Source organism: Podarcis pityusensis (assembly GCF_964106645.2).
Source record: "Podarcis pityusensis genome assembly, chromosome: 9".
Lineage (NCBI taxonomy): Eukaryota > Metazoa > Chordata > Lepidosauria > Squamata > Lacertidae > Podarcis > Podarcis pityusensis.
Genome location: NC_138034.1, coordinates 39,696,615 through 39,720,985, shown reverse-complemented (window position 1 = coordinate 39,720,985; position 24,371 = coordinate 39,696,615). Strand labels below are relative to the sequence as shown.

Sequence of the window (24,371 nt, the reverse complement as noted above, 5' to 3'; positions counted from 1 at the left end):
TACAACACAGATGTGAAGCTTGCCTTGTTCTGTATGTTTCTTAGGAGAAATAAGCTGAAATGCAATCCATTGATGAAGTCATCCAAGTGTTTGCTTAACAGTTTTAGATGTTTATTGTGGGTTTGATCAAAGGTAAAGAGAGGGGTTTTTTTTTTGTAAATCTTTGGAGATTCATTGGTAAATTTAAATTGGCTTCACACTGCTTCCTTGTGATGGTCTAATGTGTTAGTGTATCTTCAGATTCATTTGGTTTTAGAGTGTAACTATCAGGTTTTCTTCTATTTCAAAACTTGGAAAGAAAAGTGGGGAAACCATTATACAAGTTCAGCTAGGAAAATCTCCTCCCGTCCACCTTGAAAGTTCTGCTTTATAACTTCATAATTTTGAATGTTCTCTTTTTCTTTTTGTTCTTCAAAAGCGTTTCAAAGCATGCCAAGAAGAATCTCATGACTGTAGCAAATTTAGGAGTAGTGTTTGGACCAACATTAATGCGACCACAGGAAGAAACTGTGGCTGCCCTCATGGACCTGAAGTTTCAGAATATTGTAGTGGAGATCCTAATTGAAAACCATGATAAGGTAAACTGAGAGAAGCAGGGAGGATTTTGCTTTTATTCCACAATATGTAATGTACAGTCTTTTTTTATATTTATATTTAGCAACATGAGGTTTAACATGTTCCTATGTTCAGACTGATTGCTGTTAGTTTTTTCTTGTCAAAATAATATCATCCACACAAAAGGTATCTGCTAGCTTGGGGGAAAGGTTTGCAGAAGTCCCAAAAAAAACTTTGGGGGGGGATTGTTCAGTGAGCATTACAAATGATTAGTGGGCAAATTGTTTACAGACTGTTGGAGAGAAAACCCAGGAAACTGGTGGAAGGGTGAATGGAATGTCTTGCAAAAGGGTGTAATGGGCTTCTTGGACAGGTGCCTCACACTGATTTTATTCCATGCTCATGATATTGTCTTATTTCTTGTGTTACTTGTGTAATACAGTAATACTAGCTCTTCAAATAATATGAAAATTTGAAAGAAGTCCAACACCATTAAATGCCACCACCCCTTTTTCAATAGGGTCTGTTCATGCCTAAAGCACTAAAGTTCTGCAACCTATCATTTACTCTAAACTGTTCACTTTCATTTTCTCCCTACCACACCTTCCCGACTACAATCTCCCATTTAACTCACATGTGACTTTATAGAATCTCATTCATTTCTAGCTCATTGGTTCACAGTATCCACTGCTTCAGCTTTTCTCCCATGCTGCCCAATTGTACCCAATTGAATTTAGTGCCTTCAAGTTCTCAAGCGCGGGTGGCGCTGTGGTCTAAACCACAGAGCCTAGGGCTTGCTGATTGGAAGGTCGGCAGTTCGAATCCCCACGACAGGGTGAGCTCCCGTTGTTCGGTCCCAGCTCCTGCCCACCTAGCAGTTCAAAAGCACGTCAAGTGCAAGTAGATTAATAGGTGGGAAGGTAAATGGCGTTTCCGTGCACTGCTCTGGTTCACCAGAAGCGGCTTAGTCATGCTGGCCACATGACCTGGAAGCTGTCTGCAGACAAATGCCGGCTCCCTCGGCCTATAGAGCGAGATGAGTGCACAACCCCGGAGTTGTCCACGACTGGACCTAACAGTCAGAGGTACCTTTACCTTTAGTGCTCAAGGCAGGAACATGCTCGCCTCTTAGGAACTTTTAAACTGCCCCTTTCCCCAGTACGGGCTTTGGAGTACATTGTATGCCATTGCAATAACTCTTGATGCCTTCTCAGTATTTCATATGTCAGAAGCTTTGAGGGCAAGCACTGAATTTCAGAAATATTCTCTATTGTCAAATTGACGAGAAACCTTTCCCTCATGTTAAAGGCAAGGAAACTTGTGCCCATATAGAAAGATGCCAGGGTATGGTCTGGAAGCCCTTGATGCAATAACCCCGTTGAAGCTAAGTCTGGTTCTGATCAATGCCTAGATAGGAGAACCCCAGAGAACCCTGTGCACTGCTTTGAATTCCATGGACAAAAAAAGCAGCATATAAATGAAACAGAACTAAATAAAATAGTTGACTGAGGTGCCCAGGTTGATGCATGTTACGTGCTTGAATTGGAGGTGTGTTTATTCAAAACACATACCAATCTATTCTAATCAATGCACAATAGAATAATGAATTGTGCAACAGCAAGTTTTACACCATTACTTAGTCCATTAAACATTTGCAAGCATTGCTTGAAAACTTCTGAGTAGCAGCTATAGCAAAGAAAGGACTCATAAGCCATCACCATTGATCCCTTCGTATCCATTTTGCTGTCCTACCTCACCATTTATGTAAATGGCACCAGACTAGAGAGGGTCCCCCCCCCCCGACTTCTTGCTTTTGCTTTAGGAAATTAATGTTGACTTTATGCTTAAGGTTGTAGTCTTAGTATTTTTATCTTCATTCCAAAAAATAAAAATCCAGGGAAATGAGAATGAAAAGTATTGACTTCTATTGCTCAGTCTTCATACTTTCCTCAGGGTTCTGAGAAATATAAGTTATATTTTACTTTAATATTTTTAATTGCTTTTATATTTCTACCACCACTTCTACACTTGCCAGAAAGTGTCTGATTATTCGTCTGACTCTTCTCTCCCACACACACACTCCTGCTGCTTTCCAGACTGGCAAAAAGCTTGCTTTTGGTATGGTGGAGACTCAGCTAGATTCATTATAGGCAAACTGGCAGACAGATGTCTATAGAAGCCCCACATCAATGCAGTCTAGAAATGTTTTCTTTTTAAAAATTAATTTTATTTTCCCAGACAGTAAAATCAGAGAGGTGGCAGTAGAGGCAAATGGATTTTTCAGAGGTGCACTTTAGCTCCCATGCAAAAGGAACTCTACTTACTCTTGACATTCTAAGACAAGTCTCTTTTATTATTGGGAAAGATACAAGAGACTAGCTAATAAATTCATGCTAGGAAAGAAATCTAGTTTATTATTAATCAACCTTCACATGCACCGTGTCACTAATACTTATGACATCTACATGAGCTCAACAATATTATCTTCATATTACAGATAGGAACTGTTGGTGAAGGGTTTAAGAAGTTATGGAGTGGGTTAACGGCCCAGTTAAAATTTTAACTAAAGATATTTAACTTATCAGACATGTTGTTAACCACAGGGCTACACCAGTACTAAAGAGTGACAAGAAGTATTTACGCCTGACTGAGTACGGATTGGTTGAAACGGAGATCATAATAGTTTATTCTGAAGTTTTCACCTTAAGATTATTTGTTAAATCCACAAATTCCATACCTCTTGTGTTAGATAGGAAAAAATAAGGGGGTGTGTATGCATTTATGTGTCAGGACTGGGCTATGGGCAGCAAATCTTGAGGCAAGCAAGAAGCCTTCAGACAAATCAGTTGTCAGCACTAAAGAAGGATCACCAAAGCTCATTAGAATTGAGCGAAGTACATGTTTTAAGAATACTTTGTGTTCACACCAGTGCTTTTGTAGTGCTCATCTGAAGCCTTTTATACTTCCCAGGTGGGTTGCTTAGGTGGGTAGAGTCAGCCCACGCCCTGAAGGTACCGTATTTTTCGCTCTATAACACGCACCAGACCATAACACGCACATAGTTTTTAGAGGAGGAAAACAAGAAAAAAAAATATTCTAAACGAAATAGGGGATATATGATTTTTGTGGTTCATGCTGTGGCCACAGACATGTGATCTGACAGTGAGTTTGGAGTAGCCCAATGCAAAAATCCTGAGGATCCATGTGGATCCATGCTTTGTAACCACGGAGGAGGGAAGGAAGGGGAACCATGGATCCTCTGCTCATGACTGCAGCAGATCCCCACCACCCACAGGCATTCGCTCCATAACACGCACAGACATTTCCCCTTACTTTCTAGGAGGAAAAAAGTGAGTGTTATGGTGCAAAAAATACGGTACTTCACAGAGAAGCTGCCACCTGCAGTTCAGTAACTCTCCACATGGGGCAGCTGCCAATCCATCAACTTCTGACACTATCCTAAATTCTTTTGCAATACGATAGCCTTTTACTTAATCTTAGGTCTTTTCAGATATTTCCAAATTGTATAGATTATCCACACAGCTTTCACTACTGAAGTAAATGAAAACTGAGACGGCAAAAAACAACAACACACAACACACCTTGTCTACACTTTCAGTTGCTTTTTGAATATTGAATACTGAACGTTAAAATCAGATCAAGGAAACATGGTCTTGGTTTTCAATCATGCTTAGTATATTAGGCCATCAGTCTGCAAAACCTGAGGGGCCACTGGAAAGGGAGAAAGATATGCATGCTACAGTATGTGGTGGTAATTATCTACAAAATGATCATGCACATAAAACACATTAACCAGGTTTTCCACATCCTCTTTATGTTATACATTGTTACTATAATAGTTCCTTCATAAGGAAAGGACTTTACAGTATAAAACATCAGTATTCTTATATCTTCCTCATGTGGTTTCAGTATAATACTTTACAGCAGACATGCTGGGTCGAACCTGAAAGCTTAAAAGCGTGGTTAAGTAGTTTTAGAACGCTTTATCTGTTAAACCTTTTTTTGTAATACAAAAACCCATTTGCTTTTATAAGAATACTGACATATTCTCAAAATAACTATGCAGGAAAGAAGGAATAACCCCCCCCCCCTTTCCCCATGTCTAAGGAAATTAGAGACAGTCTCTCTCTCTCTCTCAATAGATCTGAAGACACGCTCTTATTTATTTATTTATATTAAAATGTATACATAACTTTACCACCAAAAATGCCCCTGGAAGGAGGTTGCAACAATAAGTAGCATTTACAAAACAGCAATTTATTCATTTATAAATAAATTATTTACATTCTCCTCTTGAAAAGACTGTCAGTATTAATAAAATCACAAATATTATATCAAAGTCAGTGTGGACATCAGTTCACATTTCCGAATGCTTATGCCATGTTTTAAGCTCAGGGTGCCACCATGGAGAAGTCCTGCTCACCACCAGATGTGCTGCTCCCAATGGTGGGTTGCAAAGGAGTTCCCCTGGCTGATCTTAACTCTCAGGCAGGACTACACAGGGAGAGATACTTCTTAAAGTACTTGCGTCCCAAGGTGTTCAGGGCTTTGCAAGTCACCTGCAGCATCTTTAATTCAGACCAAAAACACATTGACAGCCCGTGTAGATTGTTAAGGACAAGTACAATATGGTTTGGGCTTGTGACTCCACTCAAAAGCCACGCTGCTGCATTTTGCTGCAGTTTTTGAGTCACCTTCAAGGGCATCCTGCATAGCCTGCATTACAGTAATCTTACCAGAACATGAATTACTTTGGCTCTGGCTATCCCTGTCCAGGAACATCTGTATCTGGGAAAATGCACGCCATACCACTGCTGACACTTGGGTTTCCAAGGACAAGGTAGAGTCCACAAGTATCAGACTTACAGACCTGTAATTTCAAGGGGAATTTAACAGTTTATAGTATCTTGGTCTGAAGCTCAACATCAAAAAAAACAAAGATCATGGCCACTGGGCCCATCACCTCCTGGCAAATGGAAGGGGAAGAAATGGAGGCAGTGAGAGATTTTACTTTCTTGGGCTCCATGATCACTGCAGATGGTGACAGCAGTCACGAAATTAAAAGACGCCTGCTCCTTGGGAGAAAGGCGATGGCAAACCTAGACAGCTTCTTAAAAAGCAGAGACATCACCTTGCCAACAAACGTCCGTATAGTTAAAGCCATGGTTTTCCCAGTAGTGATGTATGGAAGTGAGAGCTGGACCATAAAGAAGGCTGATCACCAAAGAATTGATCTTTTTGAATTATGGTGCTGGAGGAGACTCTTGAGAGTCCCATGGACTGCAAGAAGTTCAAACGTATCCATTCTTAAGGAAATCAGCCCTGAGTGCTCACTGGAAGGACAGATCGTGAAGCTGAGGCTCCAATACTTTGGCCACCTCATGAGAAAAGAAGACTTCCTGGAAAAGACCCTGATGTTGGGAAAGATGGAGGGCACAAGGAGAAGGGGATGACAGAGGACGAGATGGTTGGACAGTGTTCTCGAAGCTACAAACATGAGTCTGACCAAACTGCGGGAGGCAGTGGAAGACAGAAGTGCCTGGCGTGCTCTGGTCCATGGGGTCACAAAGTGTCGGACATGACTAAACGACTAAACAACAACAACAGTATCTTGGTCTCTTAACAGGATTTAACTTCCATTTATTAGCCCTCATTCAGCCAATACAGTAGCCAGACACCAATCCAGAATCTGCATTGCCTCATCTAATTCAAGAAAAGAGGTGTTGATGGCTCCCAACTCTCAAGTCTCCTGATGACTTCGCCCAGCAACTTAATATAAATGTTGGGGATAGAATGCATATCTGCGGGACCGCTGCAACATTGTGTCTCCCAAGAGATCTAGTAGAATCAAAAGGGTTTTACTCATCCTATAGAGAAAATCATCTGTCAGAGTGACTAAGACCGTTTTAGGACCTAAAATCAGACTGAAATGGATCAAGATAATGGGTCTCTTCTAAGTGTCTAATACCTAAACTGACCAGCCACCACTCTCAAGTACCTCATTCCAAAAAGGGAGATTTGTGACCATCCAAAAGTTATCAGTACCATTGAATACAAAGAAGGCTTCAAAGGAGTGACTGCCACTGTCTTTATCACCCAGCCAGATCTCCATATTATATGCTGGGACAGCTTTATTCCAGATCTGTATTGTGAATGATAGATGTTTGTTTTGAACCGCCATGACATTTCGAACGAGCAGAAGACAAATAAGCAGGAAGCTTTGTAAACAAAGAGCTAGGTGCAGAGGTGGAACAAGAGAAAGGTTACAGATATCTTAAGTCTACTTACTCCAGTACACTGTGCTACTCCCCAGTGCCATTTCTCCCCATATACTCCCTTACGCTACATCCATTTGAAATTAAGGGACAAAAAAAATCCTTGGCAATAAAACAGAATCTGGGAATAAAGTGTATATTTCCACTAGAGGGTAGTACACGTCTAAGAACTCGGCCAACTATGTTAATATACCAACTAGCTATATAGTCAGTATACTGACCAACTCATTCTCACTGGGCCAAACCATTACCTTAATTAGGTACATTCCCTGTGTGGGAGAAAATATTGTGCAAGACTGTCCTATAGCACCCCAGCACATTTCTAGCCAGTCTTCTTATTTAAAACTACAAAGAAGGTGATTCTTCAAATACACTTTAATTTTTTCTTAATTTAAGCCTTCTTGTAAAACCATTTCTATTTGTCCTTTCCACATATCCTCAGTGAGTAAGGTGAATTTTGCTCTGTTTCTTTCTTCTTCCAGTGAGTGGTATCATATAAATTCTAAGATGGTCGTGCACTTACCTTGTGTTTGAGAGCATCTGCCTCTGACATCATACTGAGTAGATCTCAGATGTACATTTTTGAGAAACAAGAATAAATGTACGGTGTAAATCATCATCGTTTGAGAGAATCTTTCAGTTTCAAAACAAGCTGCCAAAACATTGCAATACAAATTGTAAAATCTAACATCCACACACAGCATGCTTTCTCAATTTTCATATACCATAGATCATTTTGGAATACATCTTCTGGATTTAAATATAAAATTTCCAAAAGGAATAGACAGCTGTTCTCCTGCTGTTTAAAACAGGGAACGTCATAGACTTTTTAGTAGACAAACGGAAGCAAGAATAAGAAAGTGAATACAGATTATTACTACTCCCTTTAGTGATGGCTGCTAAGACTCACTATGGTACTTTTTTCTTTTTCTTTTTCTGCATATGTTTAGTCTTTAAAGATGGCACATGAAGACTCTGAGGAGAATTCTATTATATACTTTTTAAAAGTATGAATTGGGATGCAAACAATGCAACAGTATTTTTGAGAAATCTTATTGCATAATTATTGCATAATTCTTGGTATGGGGCAAAATCAGCTATTCAGAATCCCTTTTCTGAACCTTCTGTGTTTTGTAGCTTTTCTATGAACAAAAGAAAAAATTGAACACATGGGGGGACCCCAATCTTAGTCCTCTGACGAAGACCTCCAAGGTAGATTAATTATTAGCTTCTGTTGCTCCAGCAAACACCCCTGTTTTCCTATTCCCAGTATCCGGTCTGCGGGGTGGGTTGTTGTCTCCACCTGCCAGTTGAAGGCAGGTAGCAACCTTTTGGGAGGTAGGACCTCTGTCATCCAGTTCCTGCCTTTGTCGAGTGCAGCCAGTCGCCATTTCGCATCAGCAAAGCCCCATGTGCTCTAGATAGTTCCCCAGAATTTCACTCTGCACACACATATGTGTCTTTACACACATTTTCATTCAAAAACAGGTATGTGACCCATTCCTATGGTGGTTCTTAGAAGCTGTCAGTTGAGAGCTACATTATTAAATGTTTCAACCAAAGTTGTTATATTCCATAGATTTAGGTCAAGCCATGTGCTTAGATCTGACCTTAAATTCAGGGGTCAGTGAAAATGCTTAGCTTTGGCTGGATTGTGCCCTTTGTTCATAATAATATGATGATGATGGCCCTTTTTAAAGTTTATAGTCTTGACTAGATGCATAAAGGAAATAATAAAGGAGATAATGCAATGACTAGGATGGATGTAACCGGGGGGGGAGGGGGGGGGAGGAATTAGACTAAGTGCTTGAATAGCCCTCTTGCAACTGACTACTTTTAAGTAACTAAGAGAACACAATTTGTTTTCGATTCTCATGTTTGATTTTCTACAAAATGAAATATGGGCATCTCGGCAATGTGTATTTTCCCCATTTCCAGGTAACAAAGATAAAACAAGGGGGTTAAGCAAAATAATAGCTCATTTACCTCTGTGTTAGCTGTTCTTAGGTTTATCTGTACACAGCTAAAGGTTTGTTAAGCAGGATTTTTTCTTTTGCTGTCTTTGTAGGTAGAGGAAGAATGTAGCTACTACTAAAATATATGTTTACTCATCTCTGACTTAATATAACACTGAAAGTTTGTAGAATAGGATTGTGTACATTTCTTCATTAATTGCCAGGAAAAGCAGATTTGTTCTGTTCTGTCTGTGGTTTGACAGAACTGGCACTCTTTTTAATATTCTTGCTATTTAGCAGCAGTGGAGAATACTGGATGACTCCATTGTATTTGCTCATGTCATTGACAGGTGTTTACATTTCAATCCCAGCATGCTTAACTCTGCCTCCTATTCTTCAAATGACAGCAGTCCAGCTCATACTATCGGGAATGTTCGTGTCATGAATTGTTAAATGTGGGACATGATCAGGATACAGAGGAAGTTGCTGCCTTTTTGCTAAAAGTGCTATTTTTAGAAAAGGCTGAGTTAACAGATGTGTAAAATACGCATGATAAAAGAGCATACATTATGTTTTAACCTTGGTGTTGGTTTTTTTAAAATACAGTTTTATAACTGACCATCCTGCTTCTAATGTCTTTTTCTAATGATAATGGGGAAAGTTATAGTGTAAAGTTATAGTAGCTTTCCTGTACTTAAACCCATTCTGCACAAACATACACAGTGTAATGGCACATGATGAACTCCGCCTACATGTCATTCTACACATGCTTAGCACAGCATTCCTGAACCTCTTACTGTCCAGATGTTTTGGATTTCAACTCTCATCAGCCACAGCCAGTGCTGACAGAAGCTGTTGGGAGTTGTAGCCTAAAGCATCTGGAATGGACCAGATTGAGGAAAGCTTCTGTAATCTGTAGATTTTGGCAAGAGTTAAAATCAAAGTGTAGGAGACAGGAAAAAAATGCTAGGGAAGTATTTTGAAGAATTGCTGGGAGTAATACATACTTTCTGAACTCCTGACTTTCCTGTGAGACATCTCTCTGACAGCTGGGGAGAACTGCATTAGAGCTTGAATGGTGTGCACCAGTGAGCAGGATCTCTGTCCTGTTTCTATTTTTGCAATCTTCTTAGAGAGAGAAAAGTAATCTGAAGGTACCTGGCAGGTTTTCCCCCTTTTATTTTTAAATTAACTCTGTTGGTTTCTTTAATAATAATAATAATAATAATAATAATAATAATATTCCTTTCTCGGTATAGATTATCATTCTGTAACCAAGGGAAATACTCCCCAAAACTCAATTGCATGTTATGCAATCCTAACACACCATTTTATTTGTTTTGTCCAATCACTCATCCATCCTTCCTACAAAGACCTCAGGGTGGTATGCATGGTCCCCTCCTTTATCCTCACAGCAACCCTCTGAGGTAGGTTTGCCTGAGAAAGAATAACTGGGCTAAGGTCACCTGGTAATTTTTGTGGCTGAGTGGGCATTTCAAGGTAGGTCTTCCTGGTGTTAATTCACCATTCTAACCACTATAATAATACATTGGCTCTCAGTTTACATGAGAAAATTAGAACAGATTTGGTATATAACAAAACTTCTGCAGAATTGATGGGCCCATGAATGCAAAGCCTCTGTCAGTTCCATAGCACCCTGGCAGCAATCCTATGCACATTTATGTGGGAGATGTTCCATTGAACCCAGCAGCATTTACTGCTGAGTAAATGTGCATATGATTGTGTGTATAGGACTTAGACATGAAACTCTTTTTTTCTTTTCCTTAAACTTGGAACCATTAACTTCTGTTTCATTTTGTGGCCTTACACCTACTCACCTACTTACCACTGGAAGGCATAGAGAGGACAGCTGAGGATTCTAACCAGGACTGGTTTGGATGACTGGCACAGCTGTGCGAGTGTGTGAATAAAAGGATGGGGTGGATTTCAAGCAATTGTGCAGGTGGGCAAGGTGAACTGTGGCTGAAGGGTCTGCAAGCACCAGGATCTTCAGGAAGATGAGCAGCAGATTCCTTTTATATATTATGTCTAGAATGCTAAAATATCTATAGTTTGGTACACTAAACATAAACGACATAATTTTAAGAAATGTTGCGAGTCAGTTGTGTCTTAACATCTTACATAGCAATTTGATTGCATGCTAATAATAGTTATGCGGAATAAAATGTCACCTTGCAAGGGTTAAGAGACACTTCCATTGCAACATTTTATGCTGATCAAATACTCTAGGACAAAGTTGGGGGATCCCCTCTTCAAGATGTTTCTAGACTACAGTTCTCTCCATCCATCACTATTGGTTGGGGCTGATAGGAGTTGGGAGTCCAACATTTGGAGGGCCACAGGCTCCCTACTCAAACTTCAAGTTTTTTGGGGGGAAATTTTCATAATGTTTAAATTATTTCAGTTTGCCCTGATTTAATGAAACCTGGAATTTATGAGATATATTTAAATTACATTAGTATCTAATGAAAGACAGTAGTAATGACTCCTTGAATAATTGAATTTTCAATTCAAGAGATCCTTGATGTACACAGGATGAGCAGTTTAAAGCACTGAACTGTAGGTAAAGCAACTTCACACATATCCCTGCTGGTAATTTTATGTAGAAACCAGTCTCTTGCATTTCTGTGGGCTAGCTCTTAATTTTTCATATTGATATCTCTTCTCCTGATTCTCAAGGCAGCTAACAAAACTGTAAGAATAAAAATGAAACCATTTAAAGCAATAAGAGTCAGTAAAATGCCATATCGAACCCAGTCTAAAACCATACAGCACCGAGCAGCAGCAATATAAATTAGACAGAGTCAAAGCAACAATCTCCTTCACTGTTGAAAATGATGTTGGAAAATCATTTTTTCCTTTCAGTTCTGGAATGTGCGTGGGTTTTACTAACCTGAGGGGCTTCCATAAGTTCCAAAGAGGCTTTTAAGATGACATGTGGAATGCATATTTTCTGTTTTGTTTCCTATGCTCCAGTGTGGATTGGACCTGGTTACAGTAGTACTCAACCAATACCTGTTGATTGAGTAGTACTCAGTCAATACAACCTCCCAGCCAAGGGCTATGAACCTTGTCAACAGCAGCCTGTGCTGGCTGGAGCTGATGGTACTTGTAGTTCAAAATGTCAGGAGGCACCTGGTTGGCCTAGGCACAAAGGAGACTCTCACCTCTTCTATTAACATGGCATAGTCTTCATAAGGAAAGCTAGTGTTTTACAAATTTGTGTCGGTCACAGGATATTGCTGTTGCTGCATTTCAGGTTGAGCTGCTCAGGGACTATGATTATACCAAAGTAGACCTGACGTGTGTTTATTTTTATCTTCTGTACTTTAAGGTCAAATATTGTGTGTTATTGCTATGATGCCTTTGGGAACCATGACGTGGCTCTTCACAGTAGCTAGGCTAGTGCTTTTCTTCCACTGTACAACATAGTGGCGCATCTGAGCTATTATTAGGACAGTCATTTTGGACTTGCAAAGTAGTTTCACTGCTTTCTGATTATTTCCCAAGTGTGGCATGTGGATTTTTATTGAACTATTTTTTTTTACCCAATAGTTTTTGATAAACTCATTTGTTGCACCTCGCACTGCTGCCTTATTTGTTGTCCTTACATTTGTAATTCGTTGTGCTGTGGTATTTATATTTTATTATTCATGGACTGCTTGTTTCAATTGCTTTTTAAAAAGAAATTCCATTCAACAGTACGAGATGTAATGAAATATTTGTAAATGCCTGAAAATAGAAAAAAACCAGAAATCTAATCAAGTGTATGCAGAAACAAAAATGTATATGTAAGTTCTGTCTTCCTAGACTTGACAAAATGCCGTCTTTCCCCACTGATTTTATTGGAGAACAGTAACTTGATAATGTCATACATTTAATAGCTGCTTTGACCCCTTCCAGCAGACACACACACACACACACACACACACACACACACACACCCCTGTGCAATAAAAAGAAATGTTGATCTGCCTGCATGCTACAGAAGAGAGGGCTAAGGGGGGGGGGGGACAGAATGGCCTAGCAAAACTACAACCCTTTAACTCATAACACAGATTAGCTGGACGCCCCTTGGCTGCAGGTGGATTTTGAAACCTGTAGCTCATGCTTGTGTGAAGCATTTCCTTATTTCGCTGTGGTTACAACGCACGGAGAACAAGGGACAGAGAGTGTGAGCTCCAATGTGTGTGAAAGGGCTCTGCATCACATGGCAAAAGGGCCAATTGAAATTAGGGTCATTGCTACTATGTTTGCTGGAAGACATGAGATGTCTCTTGCAAGAGCTTAGCCACCTGTACCTGCACAACAAAAGCAAGCAGGTGTATTTATTGCTTTGTTGCAAATGGTAGGAAAGGCTGGCGGTGCAAGTAGGTAAGGGTGGACAGAGTATCTGTAATTCAAAAGGGTTTAATTTTATTTATTTAAGAAAATTTCTGTATTGCCCCTCAATTCAAAATTTCCAAGGCGGTTTACAATAACTAATAAAAACACAGTAAAAGGCAGTGATAAAAACAATTGCAGCTGAGCAAAAATACAGGGATCTCCCCACTTGTGTGCAATCATCACACACAAAAGGGGGCAGGACAGGGGCTGAATGGAAGTGGAGCAAAATGGGGCTATCCATACCAGACTTTTAGAAGACATCTGAAGGCAGCCCTGTTTAGTGAAGCTTTTAATGTTTGATGTATCACAGTATTTTAATATTCTTTTGGAAGCCGCCCAGAGTGGCTGGGGAAGCCCAGCCAGATGGGCGGGGTATAAATAATAAATTATTATTATTATTATTATTATTATTATTATTATTATTACTTGTGTGCAACTCAGTGATGTGTGCAGGGGCCAGGAACGGAACCCCCACATAAGTGGAGATTTCCCTACACACCAGAGCTTGGAAGACTAAGAAAATAAGGAGGTCTTCGTGCGGTGCCTAAAATATGTTAGTGTCAGTGTGACTTTCTGCGGAGAGAGTCCCACGGGCAAGATACAACAGCTGAAAAAGATCCTCTCCTCCATTGCCATTAGCCAACTTCAGACAGTGGGGACATTCGTTGAAAGTTTTAGCAGCCAGTTACTGAAAATGAGCATAACCGAGGGTTATATTCATGTACCAGTAGTTAATTAATGTGCCTTGTATGATCCAATTTGAGAAAGTTTAGTAACTTGGTAGGTGTGGGGAATCATATTAAAGACATGATTCCACAAATCATATTAAAGGCAAAATTATAAAGAAACTATTGTCTCATGTTTCTATCATCCATTTTGATAATTAAAATGAAAGACTTGGCTAAAATATATGGGCCAGCGAAATTTTTGAACCAGTGACCTTGCCTTTTGTGATTCACAAATAAATCTTATTTCTGTGGGCCCTGCCAGCTGGCAAGAACAATTGCACATACTTCGGTTTGTGGATTAAATGATTTGCAGAACAGTTGATGTGTAGATGGTATTTATGCTTATTTATAAATTTGGTTTTGTTTTTAATTTTTTAAAAAGAATAATGGCACACTCCCCACGTTCAAAGAATAGTTTTGGCTTCTTCATGCCTGAATAGCATCCAAGACAAATGTTAGTTGATAATAGTTTACAGTTGCATTTTTACAGGTTGCTGTTCATAGCAAATAATGAATGCCCTTTGTGCTCTTCTTTGCAGATTTTTCAAACGCTGCCTGATGCCACTTTCCCCGAGCCAATTCCTGTGTCAGTATCTCCTCCAAATGCCCCACCACGACAATCAAGAAGACAAGGGCAACGTAATAAGAGGCCCATTGCTGTATATAATCTCTGTCTTGAGCTGGATGACAGTAAGATGTTAATTATATTTTCTATCTTGGCAGCAGAGTTGAGTTGCAGTATATCTTGTGTCATCAGGGCAATCTACAGTAGTTTTCCATTTCACAAATTCTATTATCTCTTTCTTTTTTTAAAAAATTGGAAAATGGAGAGAGGAGGCAGGGAAAGTACATTCTTATAAGTTAGTACTGTATATATCTGGAACTTCAGGAGAACTTTCTCATTCCTCTTAACAAGGGATTCAGTTTTCTTTTAAGCTGAATCTCTTTGACCTCTGTCGACAATTATAAAATTGTAAGATAAACGGAAGATGTGAACCAAAATGTTAAGCAGATTTGCTTGAATTACGAGAATGAATGTACAGTACTTGAATGCTCAAATGTGGACCAGAATCCAATCTGGCAAATAGTAGTAATATTGACAGCTACTAGCCATCAAGTAAACAGTTGTCTACCAAGAGATAAAGCAGGATGTGTTGGATAATCTGTTGTGCAAGTCAGAAAGGATGGCATTTGTGTTGTTTTCATACAGTCTTACCCATTTTCGTTTCTTTGTGGGCATGAGCTGTTCTTGACAGGTGTTTGAATGTTTAAATTATTGCATCCTCTTTGTCTTTGTTGAATTGTTGAATTATATCTGTATTTAGAGTAAAATGGGCTTGGTGTACATGGTATTGTTTCTAGCATGGAGATGAAACTAGAGGGTTTTTAATTTTAGGATTTATGTAGACAGATGGAGCATATTGATAAACTTATTAAAATCAACTGCATTTATTGATGAATAAAAGGTGCAAACAAAAGTTGTGAATACAAATTCTAAGCACATGCAGAACAACTCTGTCAGACTGCTAGCTTTAAAATATAGATACACATGATATTGCTTGCCTCCTGTACTTTGTCTTAAAATAGCTGATTTCCCCCCCTCTTAAAAACATTATGCATGTTTGTGTGTGCTTAGTGTGTGTTTTTTTAAAAAAAGAATGATTGCCACATGCACACTGTAATATAAGATGGGAAATTAGTATGTGATTTGTTTATGGATATTATAGTGACATAAGTTATTTTTTAACATCATGTTCTGCGATTCTGTGTTGATTTTGTCAGAACTATCATTTTAAATTAATTTTAGACAGGTTAGATATGTTAGCCTGTGGCAGCAGCAGCAAAATTGTTGTGGCACTTTAAAGGCTAACTGGTTCATTGTCTTTAAGTTGCTAGCTAATTTTGAATTAAGGTATTGGGCTTTACAGCTTATGTTTACCAAGAGTTTCAAAACAATGACCTATTTTTAGACCATGATGTTAAACTCCTGGTATTTTGAGGATGTTATAAAAGCTCAGTAGTACCTTGAGAGCTGTAAATAGCCTACATGCTTGGCACCCCTGCTTATTAATATATTTAGGAATATTAAAACAGGAACAGGTTAAAGGTTCTCATTTGCCATTAAGAGAATGGTTAATAGCAGTTGCTGAAATCCTTACTGAGTTCCTCTAAGTTGAGTAGCAGATTGAAGCCTTCATCCAGCTTTTTAAGGAAACTCCTCTCAGCCAGCTTCTGTCCTTACATGTCTCTACCCAGCTCACTGTGATAGCATTCATAGCCCTTCCTCTTGCTGAGTGAACCTTGCACCTCCCTACTGAAATAGAATTCTGGTCTCTACTGCTGTGAGGCAAAGTGGGGCATGTGCTTTGTTTCCCATTTAGGCAGTAGGTCAGACTAAAAGCTATTAGTAATACTGCATAATATTACAAGAAATCGCGAAATACCTTTGTTTTAACAAGTCACTGTCATTTTCCTCTTGTCTGAGATAATCAGGATTGTGTGCTCACCCTTCTGTTTGATAGTGTGCGTGTGCTTCTAATTGATAACGCTCCTGCATGCCATTTTAATCTCAACTTAGCATGGCGTTCCTCTCCCTGCTCTGCTTGGATCTGATTTCTTTTTATACGGCAACCCCTCGGATCTATCATATCTTGGCATTTTAATTATGAGGTCTAAATTAACACCCTGGCACAATATCTGTGACTCTGCTGTGAACTCTCTTCAACAACTTGATGAGATTGTGATTTCTTGATCCTTTTATTTTTAGCTGCCTCGATGAGAGGTTCACATAAGAAGAGGATGCTCATCTGTAGGTTCTTTTTATTTGAAGATGCTAGGCGTGGCTAGGTCTTCTCCCAGCCAGCCAGCCAATTGCCTTGTAATGCAATTCCTTCCTACTATAAAACAGAGGTTCTTGGTGAGCAAACATGCCTTAGAGTGAAACAAGGCTAACATTTCAGGAGATGAAGCAAGTGCGTTTGTGAAGCACCTAAGCAGCAAAAACTGCCGAGGAACATGCAGAACATTCTTCTTGTGGGAAATGAGTGGTTTTAGCACCCAAGCTTCCAGCCCCTGCCCAGTTACCATGTACTCCTGTGAAGTAGGCTGAGGCAAGTTTGGAATAGTGATGGGAATATCAGATGGCTGGCCGCAGGAAGCTGATGTGTATATGAGGAACAAGCAGGAATGTGTATAAGCAGATACAAGAGGGCAACCTGAAGCTCTGCCATGGTTTTAAGGTGAGGTCTTTATCTTCACAGCTGAATGGGAATTTCTCTATCAAGAACAGGACTTTTACCTGGTCCCGTTCAGGCAACAAGACTCATACAATGAGTACAATGGGAGGGTGCAACTTGCCCTCTCCAGATGGCTACCTGGTCACTTCACTGGACTCAGGTGATTGCTCTGAGGATACTATGTTCCTTTGAGTCCCATGGATAAAGGGTGGGATAAAAGTGCAACAGAACCGTCTTTTCACCCATGGCTTTGCATATCAAAGAAGTAAAACAGACATTGCTAATTAAGCTAAAATATGTACTGCAGATACTAAGCCCCTTAGTCCCATATTTGGAATGAATTCTTTGTCTTGATGAAGGAATTAGATATCTGGTGCCCTCTTCAGCCCTAAGACTTGCAAGGGAAGTTCCTAACTCACCAAAGGTTTGAGACCCATTGGCTACCCTCAGCCGGTTAAGCTGGCCAATTGAAACCATTTCCCTGGGTTGTGGCTGCTGTCGCATGCTGACAGCTGCTAGGAGCTACAGGTGAGAGTTGAGTGCAGGATTGGGACCAAAGGTGGACAAACTACCCTAGAAGGAGCACCACATGTCCTTCACCAGTGGTACTAACTCTCCCCTAACACTCCATGCACCCCTGAATCAATGTAGGGTTTTTATTCCTGCCATAATGACTATCCGAGTTACACATAGTTGCTTTCCGACAATCCTCTTTGGAAAAAAGGTAGCAAAGGAAATATTTACGAGAAGTTATCTGCTTTTGCTGTTGTTCCTCTCCAGACCTCAATTGCAAACTGGCTATTGAGTGAATGGTACAGCCCCTATGCAGTTTTTTCTTTTGAAGGATTTGAGAATGCTTTGCAAGAGAGAGGGACTTCCCTTTTGATGTCTGCTGCTGTTATGATATAACCATGCTGCTTCACACTGTAAATTAATTTGCTTTGACTTGTATCGACACTCTAACCTAATTTGTCTTTCTTGCTTCTCAATCTAATTCATGTTGTCTGTCTTCTGTTGACCTTTTGGAAGAGGTTTTTGTTCTTGGCATCATAATGTCACTTAATAAAGGGACATAAATTTCATACTCTGTGACTTCTTTTCTTAAGCTTATCCAGATATCTCAATGCATTTGATTCTGACATTCACAGTTGTAACATATTATTATCAACCTGCACACTCAGAACCTGCAGTTATATCTCTTTTGCCATTGGTCTGGAAAATATTTGTGAAATTTTGCATTTTTTTAAAAAGAGCTTTCCACAAGTTCATGTTGTTATGATTACATTCCGTTTACATACTTCACTTAATGAAAATTAGGGTTGAATGACGAGTGTCTGCCACCCCGTTTGAAGCCAAAACAACCAGGGTCTCAATCCTGCTCTACTCGTGTCAATACTGCAGTCTGTTACTGTCTACTCTGAAGTCCTGTTAAGCTCATTGGGACTTTGTTTCAACTAAGAGTGCTTGCAACTCTGGTCATATCCAATAGCTAGTAGCCTCAGGTAGGGTGAATGTCTCTATCTTCATCAGAAGATGTGGTGCTGGATGGCAGTGCATGTGGAAGACTGCTCTCCCTTGCTGGAATGGGGCCTTGGGTGCTAGTTTCATTGAGCTGAATCCAAGGGCAGACTTCGGTAATATGGCGCCCTGAGCAAGGACAAATTTTGGTGCCCCCCCCCAAAAAAATATTTCTTCTCTTCACAGTGATTCCTTTTGGTACTTTCACCAGGTGCCCATATAAATATAGGTTTTATTGTTTTTGTTTTGTGCCCCCTTGACTTGGCGCCCTGTGTGGGGGAACAGCCTACAGTGCCCTAAATCTGACGCTGCTGTGAGCAGAAGGAAGCTCACACAAGGAGGCTTTCCAGTCACCTCTCCCTTTCAAGGATTAACAGTGTGGGGTGTGGCATGTGGGCTGCTGGACCAGGAGAGAAGGGAATCACATAAATCGCACTATGTGATAAATGGCATCACCAGATTTTAGACCATTCCTCCTTTCTCAGCTGTTTGCACCCCACCTTACTTTGAGGCTGAGGAGATTTCACCCCTCCCATACCCAAGAATCTCCTGATCATCTCCTGATGGTCTCTGCTGACTCTCCAGAGAGAAGGAGGCGTGTCCTGCCTATCTACTTATTCTGCCCAGCAACATATCTGTGTGTGTGTGTGAGTGAGAGACAGTCAGTCAGTGTATCGGAGAGAGTGAGAGTGTTAGAGATCCTAGAGATAAGATTGCTGCTAAGAGCAGCTGCAGACTCTCAGTGTAGCATTGATTTATGCTTAGAATATTCAGCTCTGTATATAGTTTTGTATCATAGTTGTAGTTATAGAATAAAAGGAAGATATTCTACAGAGCTGCTCTCCGAGTGGTTTATACTCTGCAAGACTCTGCAAAACTCTGCTGCGCAACGACTGTATTATTGAGACAGTGAATCCGGTGCTCTCAGCTCTGAGCTGTGAGTCCACAGCACTGTGACCGTTTCCTGGGAGAAGGAGGTCTCTGGCGGTGCTACCCAGCTCGCCTAGCCCAGTCGGGGTTGAGGTGCAAGAGTCCAGTTGGTGCACTGGCTCTAGGGCGATGCTGACATCGGTTATGGGCCCAGTCGTTGTTCCAGTCGTCTGACCTGGCGTTGTTCCAGTCATCCCAGGCGTCCCAGTCGCCAGAGGTTTCTGTTGCTGATTGCCGGACGGTGGAATGGACGCTGCATGCTGGACTGATTTGCGGTGCCCAGAAGCAGAGCTGTTTTGGAGCAGAGTGTTCAAGCTGCCGCTGTTGCTCTTGCTGCTGCTTGATTTATGGAGGTATGTTGCTGACTGCCAAAGGAAGAAGATAGCATCCCTGTTTGCCTGTTAATTGCGCTCTGAGTGGGAGAGAGAGTGGCTGAGGGAGTCAAGGCTTTATCTGTGTTGCACGAGGGAAGTGTCTTGCTCTAAGTAATAGCAGACATGGCCTGTGCACATTCTGGCCAGATGACTCTGTCCTTTCCTCTCCTCACGCCTGAAACCTATGCAGTTTGGCAAGTAAAGATGAAAGCGCTTTTACAGAGGGAGAAGCTATTTCACACGATAGAAGATGACCCTCCAGATAAGGATGATGATGATGATTGGGCTGAGTGGCATGCTGCAGATATGAAAGCCCGAGGGACAATTATTTTGAGTGTTTCAGACCACTTGCTGGTGAACTTAGAGGGTCAAGAGACTGCACAAGCTGTTTGGCATAAGTTGAGAGATATGCATCTTAGACAAAATGCTGGTTCCAGTGTGATTTTCTTTAAGAAGCTGTGCAGGCTGCAGTTGGAGAAAGGTGGTGATTTGCCTAGCCATCTATCTCAATTAAAGCGTCTCAGACAGGACCTTGTTCAGCGGGACCTGGCTATTTCAGAGGCTGTGTTTGCAATGCTGATGATCAATAGCCTAGATGAGTCTTATGATGGAGTGGCTGCCCAGATTTCCACAATGCCTTCTGACTGGCTAACAGAAGATTATGTGTCTAGCGTGCTTCTGAATGAGTGGGATCGCAGACAGGCTGTTAGAGAAAGCCGGGAAAACTGTGCTGTTAAAAATGTGCTTGAAAATGTGCCTGAATCTTCAGCAGGGGAAAGTGAAAGTGAAACTGCTGCTGTTAAAGCTTTGAAATTGAAGCGGTGCTTTTCGTGTGGAGCACAAGGCCATTTGAGTTTCCAGTGTAAGAAGTCTTCAAAGAAGAAGGGAAACTTCAGAGGCAGAGGGGGAGGAGGACGAAATCCCCATGCACCTGCTACTTCAAAGGCCTTGATCTCTCGCTGTTCCAGTCAACGTGGGCGGAGTTTCTTCGTGGTCGACTCTGGCTGTTCAAATCACGTGGCCAAAGACAAGAATCTCTTTGTTCAGCTTGAGAAGCAAGAGAAAGAAATTCATCAAGCAGATGGGACAGTTCTCACGAGTATGGCTCAGGGAACTGTGTTCTTAAAGAGCCTGAATGCAACTATTAAGAATGTCCTGTATGCGCCTGATATTCAGGACAATTTGTTGAGTGTTTCCCAGCTTGATCGTCAAGGGTTTAAGGTGGTGTTTGCTAAATCTCGCTGTGAAATTCTTAGAGATGGCAAGCTCATTCTGTATGCAAAATGTGTAAATGGATTGTACCAGTTGCCTTTTGTTTCAGGTACAGGCACTGCAGAAGCTACTGAGAAAAAGTGTTGCAATTTAACTGTAGATAAGAATGAGAAGTTGCATGACCAATGTATTCATTATTACCATCGCGTTTATGGTCATTTGAATTTCCAGGCTGTGGCAAAAATGCCTGATATGGTTCAGGGTATGAAGTTGAAAGAATGTCCCTACCACATGAAATGTGTTTCTTGTGCAGAGAGTAAGGCAAGGCAAGCTCCCAAAGGTACAGAGTCTGGGAGAGAGGCCAAGAAACCATATGAAGTCATTCGTGCAGACTTAGTGGGGCCCCTAGCGCTCTCTAGAGGCAATTCAAAGTTTTTCATGGTTCTGATAGACTCCTATTCGAAATATGTTTGGGTCTATATGCTGCAGAAAAAGTCTGAAGCCTTTACCAAGTTTCGCCAGTTTTGTAAATGGCTCAGAAATGTACATAATGAGAATGTACGTTGTCTTTTCACAGACAGGGGTGGAGAGTTTTGTTCAGAAGAGTTTGAGAGTTTTCTTTCTGAACAGGGCATTGAGCATAGGACCGCCACGCCCAGATCACCCTGGCAGAATGGTTTATGTGAGAGAGTAAACCAAACTCTGCAGCAAGGAATCAGAACGCTGTTACATGATTCGGGGCTGCCCAATCCCTTTTGGGCCGAAGCTCTTTCGTTTTTCTGTCATGTGTATAACAGGAGGTACCAGTCTAGTGTAAATTGCACCCCATATGAGATGCTTCACGGAAGAAAGCCATGTGTAAAGCATTTTAAAATTTTTGGTTCGGAGGTTTGGGTGCACACCTCGCAGGGTGACAAACTGAGCAAGCGTGGAGAACATGGTGTTTTCCTAGGATATGAGAAAGGGTCTTATCGTGTTCTGATCACAGACACGAAAACCATAAGGCTGACCAGGAGTATTGATGATAATCCACAATGGGACAGAGTTGGCGTTTTTCAGTATCATCCCATTTGTGATAATGGTGCAAAAGGGGCAAAGAAAGTTAAGAGGGAGGCAAGTGTTGTTGGTGGTGATAATCCTGATGCCAATGTAGTTCCAGATGATGGCACAGATTATCAGAGCCCAAAAGCCTCAGGTGAGTCTGACGCTGACTCAGACTTAGCAGCTTCATATACTTTAGCTCCCCATTCTCCCAAAGAGGAGGAAGCACCAGAACAAGAGGATCAAAGAGTTCTGCGCAGGTCCGAGAGAACAACCAAGGGTGTACCACCGAAAAGGTTTTCTGAAGAGTTTGCAAAGACTGCGGTCACGAGCAACTCTGGTGGGGTTTTCAAACCTAGCATGAAGTGTGCTGAGAGTAGTAGCACAAAACGCTTTATTTATTTCCTTACCTGATATTTGAAGGAAAGCGTGTATTTGAGTTCTGAAAAATGGTTTGTTCAAATCTGCCTAATTAGAAATGTCAATTTGTATTTGAAAGGAAGAAATGTGTGTGAAGATTTTTCCAGAAGCTGCTTATTCAATGGTATTGTAAAAGTGTTTTATATGCCGGGAGAGAGATACCTGCAGATATGTTAACCAAGGTTGTAAGCAGAGAACAACTTTTGGAGTGTATGTGCAAATTGCAGTTATGTTAAAGATTCTTGAAATGGTCGGATGAAATGGGGGAGGATGAGGAGATTTCACCCCTCCCATACCCAAGAATCTCCTGATCATCTCCTGATGGTCTCTGCTGACTCTCCAGAGAGAAGGAGGTGTGTCCTGCCTATCTACTTATTCTGCCCAGCAACATATCTGTGTGTGTGTGTGAGTGAGAGACAGTCAGTCAGTGTATCGGAGAGAGTGAGAGTGTTAGAGATCCTAGAGATAAGATTGCTGCTAAGAGCAGCTGCAGACTCTCAGTGTAGCACTGATTTATGCTTAGAATATTCAGCTCTGTATATAGTTTTGTATCATAGTTGTAGTTATAGAATAAAAGGAAGATATTCTACAGAGCTGCTCTCCGAGTGGTTTATACTCTGCAAGACTCTGCAAAACTCTGCTGCGCAACGACTGTATTATTGAGACAGTGAATCCGGTGCTCTCAGCTCTGAGCTGTGAGTCCACAGCACTGTGACCGTTTCCTGGGAGAAGGAGGTCTCTGGCGGTGCTACCCAGCTCGCCTAGCCCAGTCGGGGTTGAGGTGCAAGAGTCCAGTTGGTGCACTGGCTCTAGGGCGATGCTGACAGAGGCCCCCAATCCCTTTAGAGAGACGTTTCAAGGGGGCAGGATAAGACATTTAATAAAGAGTTTCAGCCGCTATACCCCCTATGGGTGGCACTGAGTCTGAACTTAGGTAGCCACCTATGCTACTGTTTTTGATTTTTCTTGGAAATAAAGTGGTTGTTATGCATCCATTTTTGGCCTGGTCTCTTTTCTGACAGTTCTCTTCCACAAGCTGTCTTCCACACGTGGTAGTTAGAATGCAGCTCTTTGTTTCCAGTGTGCGTTTCCAGGATGAAAAAAGCAATCTTGTTCTGCCATTTGCACATTAACATGATTTTAAGATATGAATATTAATCTCTGTGTTGGAAAAAAATAATAATGAGCAAATTACTCTAAAAGATTACTGTATTGCCGCTTAATCTCCTAGAATATGTTTCGTATTGTGACATGTGTACCTGCAAATTAGATGTTGGAATATCACACAATCTAATTTACTACAAGAGCTCTTGTCATGCCATGCAAATGGGAACTGCAACATCTAAAAATCAGCAGCTCAGAGCATATGATGCACAAAAGGAAGTAATGGATCTGATGTGCCATAGTGTGATTAGGCTGGAAATTGAATGCAGCATTTCAGAAACTATTGTTCTACTCCTCAAAGTTACCTTGAAGTACAAGCTAATTTTGCTTATCAGCTACTCTAGGGTGACATATTCAGATCATTTCCCCCCCATCAGTGTGTTTGGTTTTGTGTTATTGTAAGTAGTCACATAGTTACTGTGCTTCTTGGAAATTACCAGGAAGATTGCTGCTGGTGTAAGGGATATATATATATATATGGAACAAATAGAATGACCTCTTGATTGCCCTTAAATGCCTTCAGACACTGCCTCAA

The 24,371-nt window shown here is 40.9% G+C and overlaps 1 protein-coding gene across 2 annotated transcripts in view; it reads left to right on the top strand.

Annotated features, from left to right (window-relative positions):
* ARHGAP10 (Rho GTPase activating protein 10) overlaps nt 1-24,371 on the top strand; it is a 110,616-nt gene that overhangs the window by 66,647 nt on the left and 19,598 nt on the right. For both annotated transcript variants that reach the window (XM_081021350.1, XM_081021351.1), the window contains exons 18-19: nt 419-578; nt 14,481-14,631. In XM_081021350.1, coding sequence (XP_080877476.1) covers nt 419-578; nt 14,481-14,631 — 311 coding nt within the window. The remainder of the gene's footprint in view (nt 1-418; nt 579-14,480; nt 14,632-24,371) is intronic.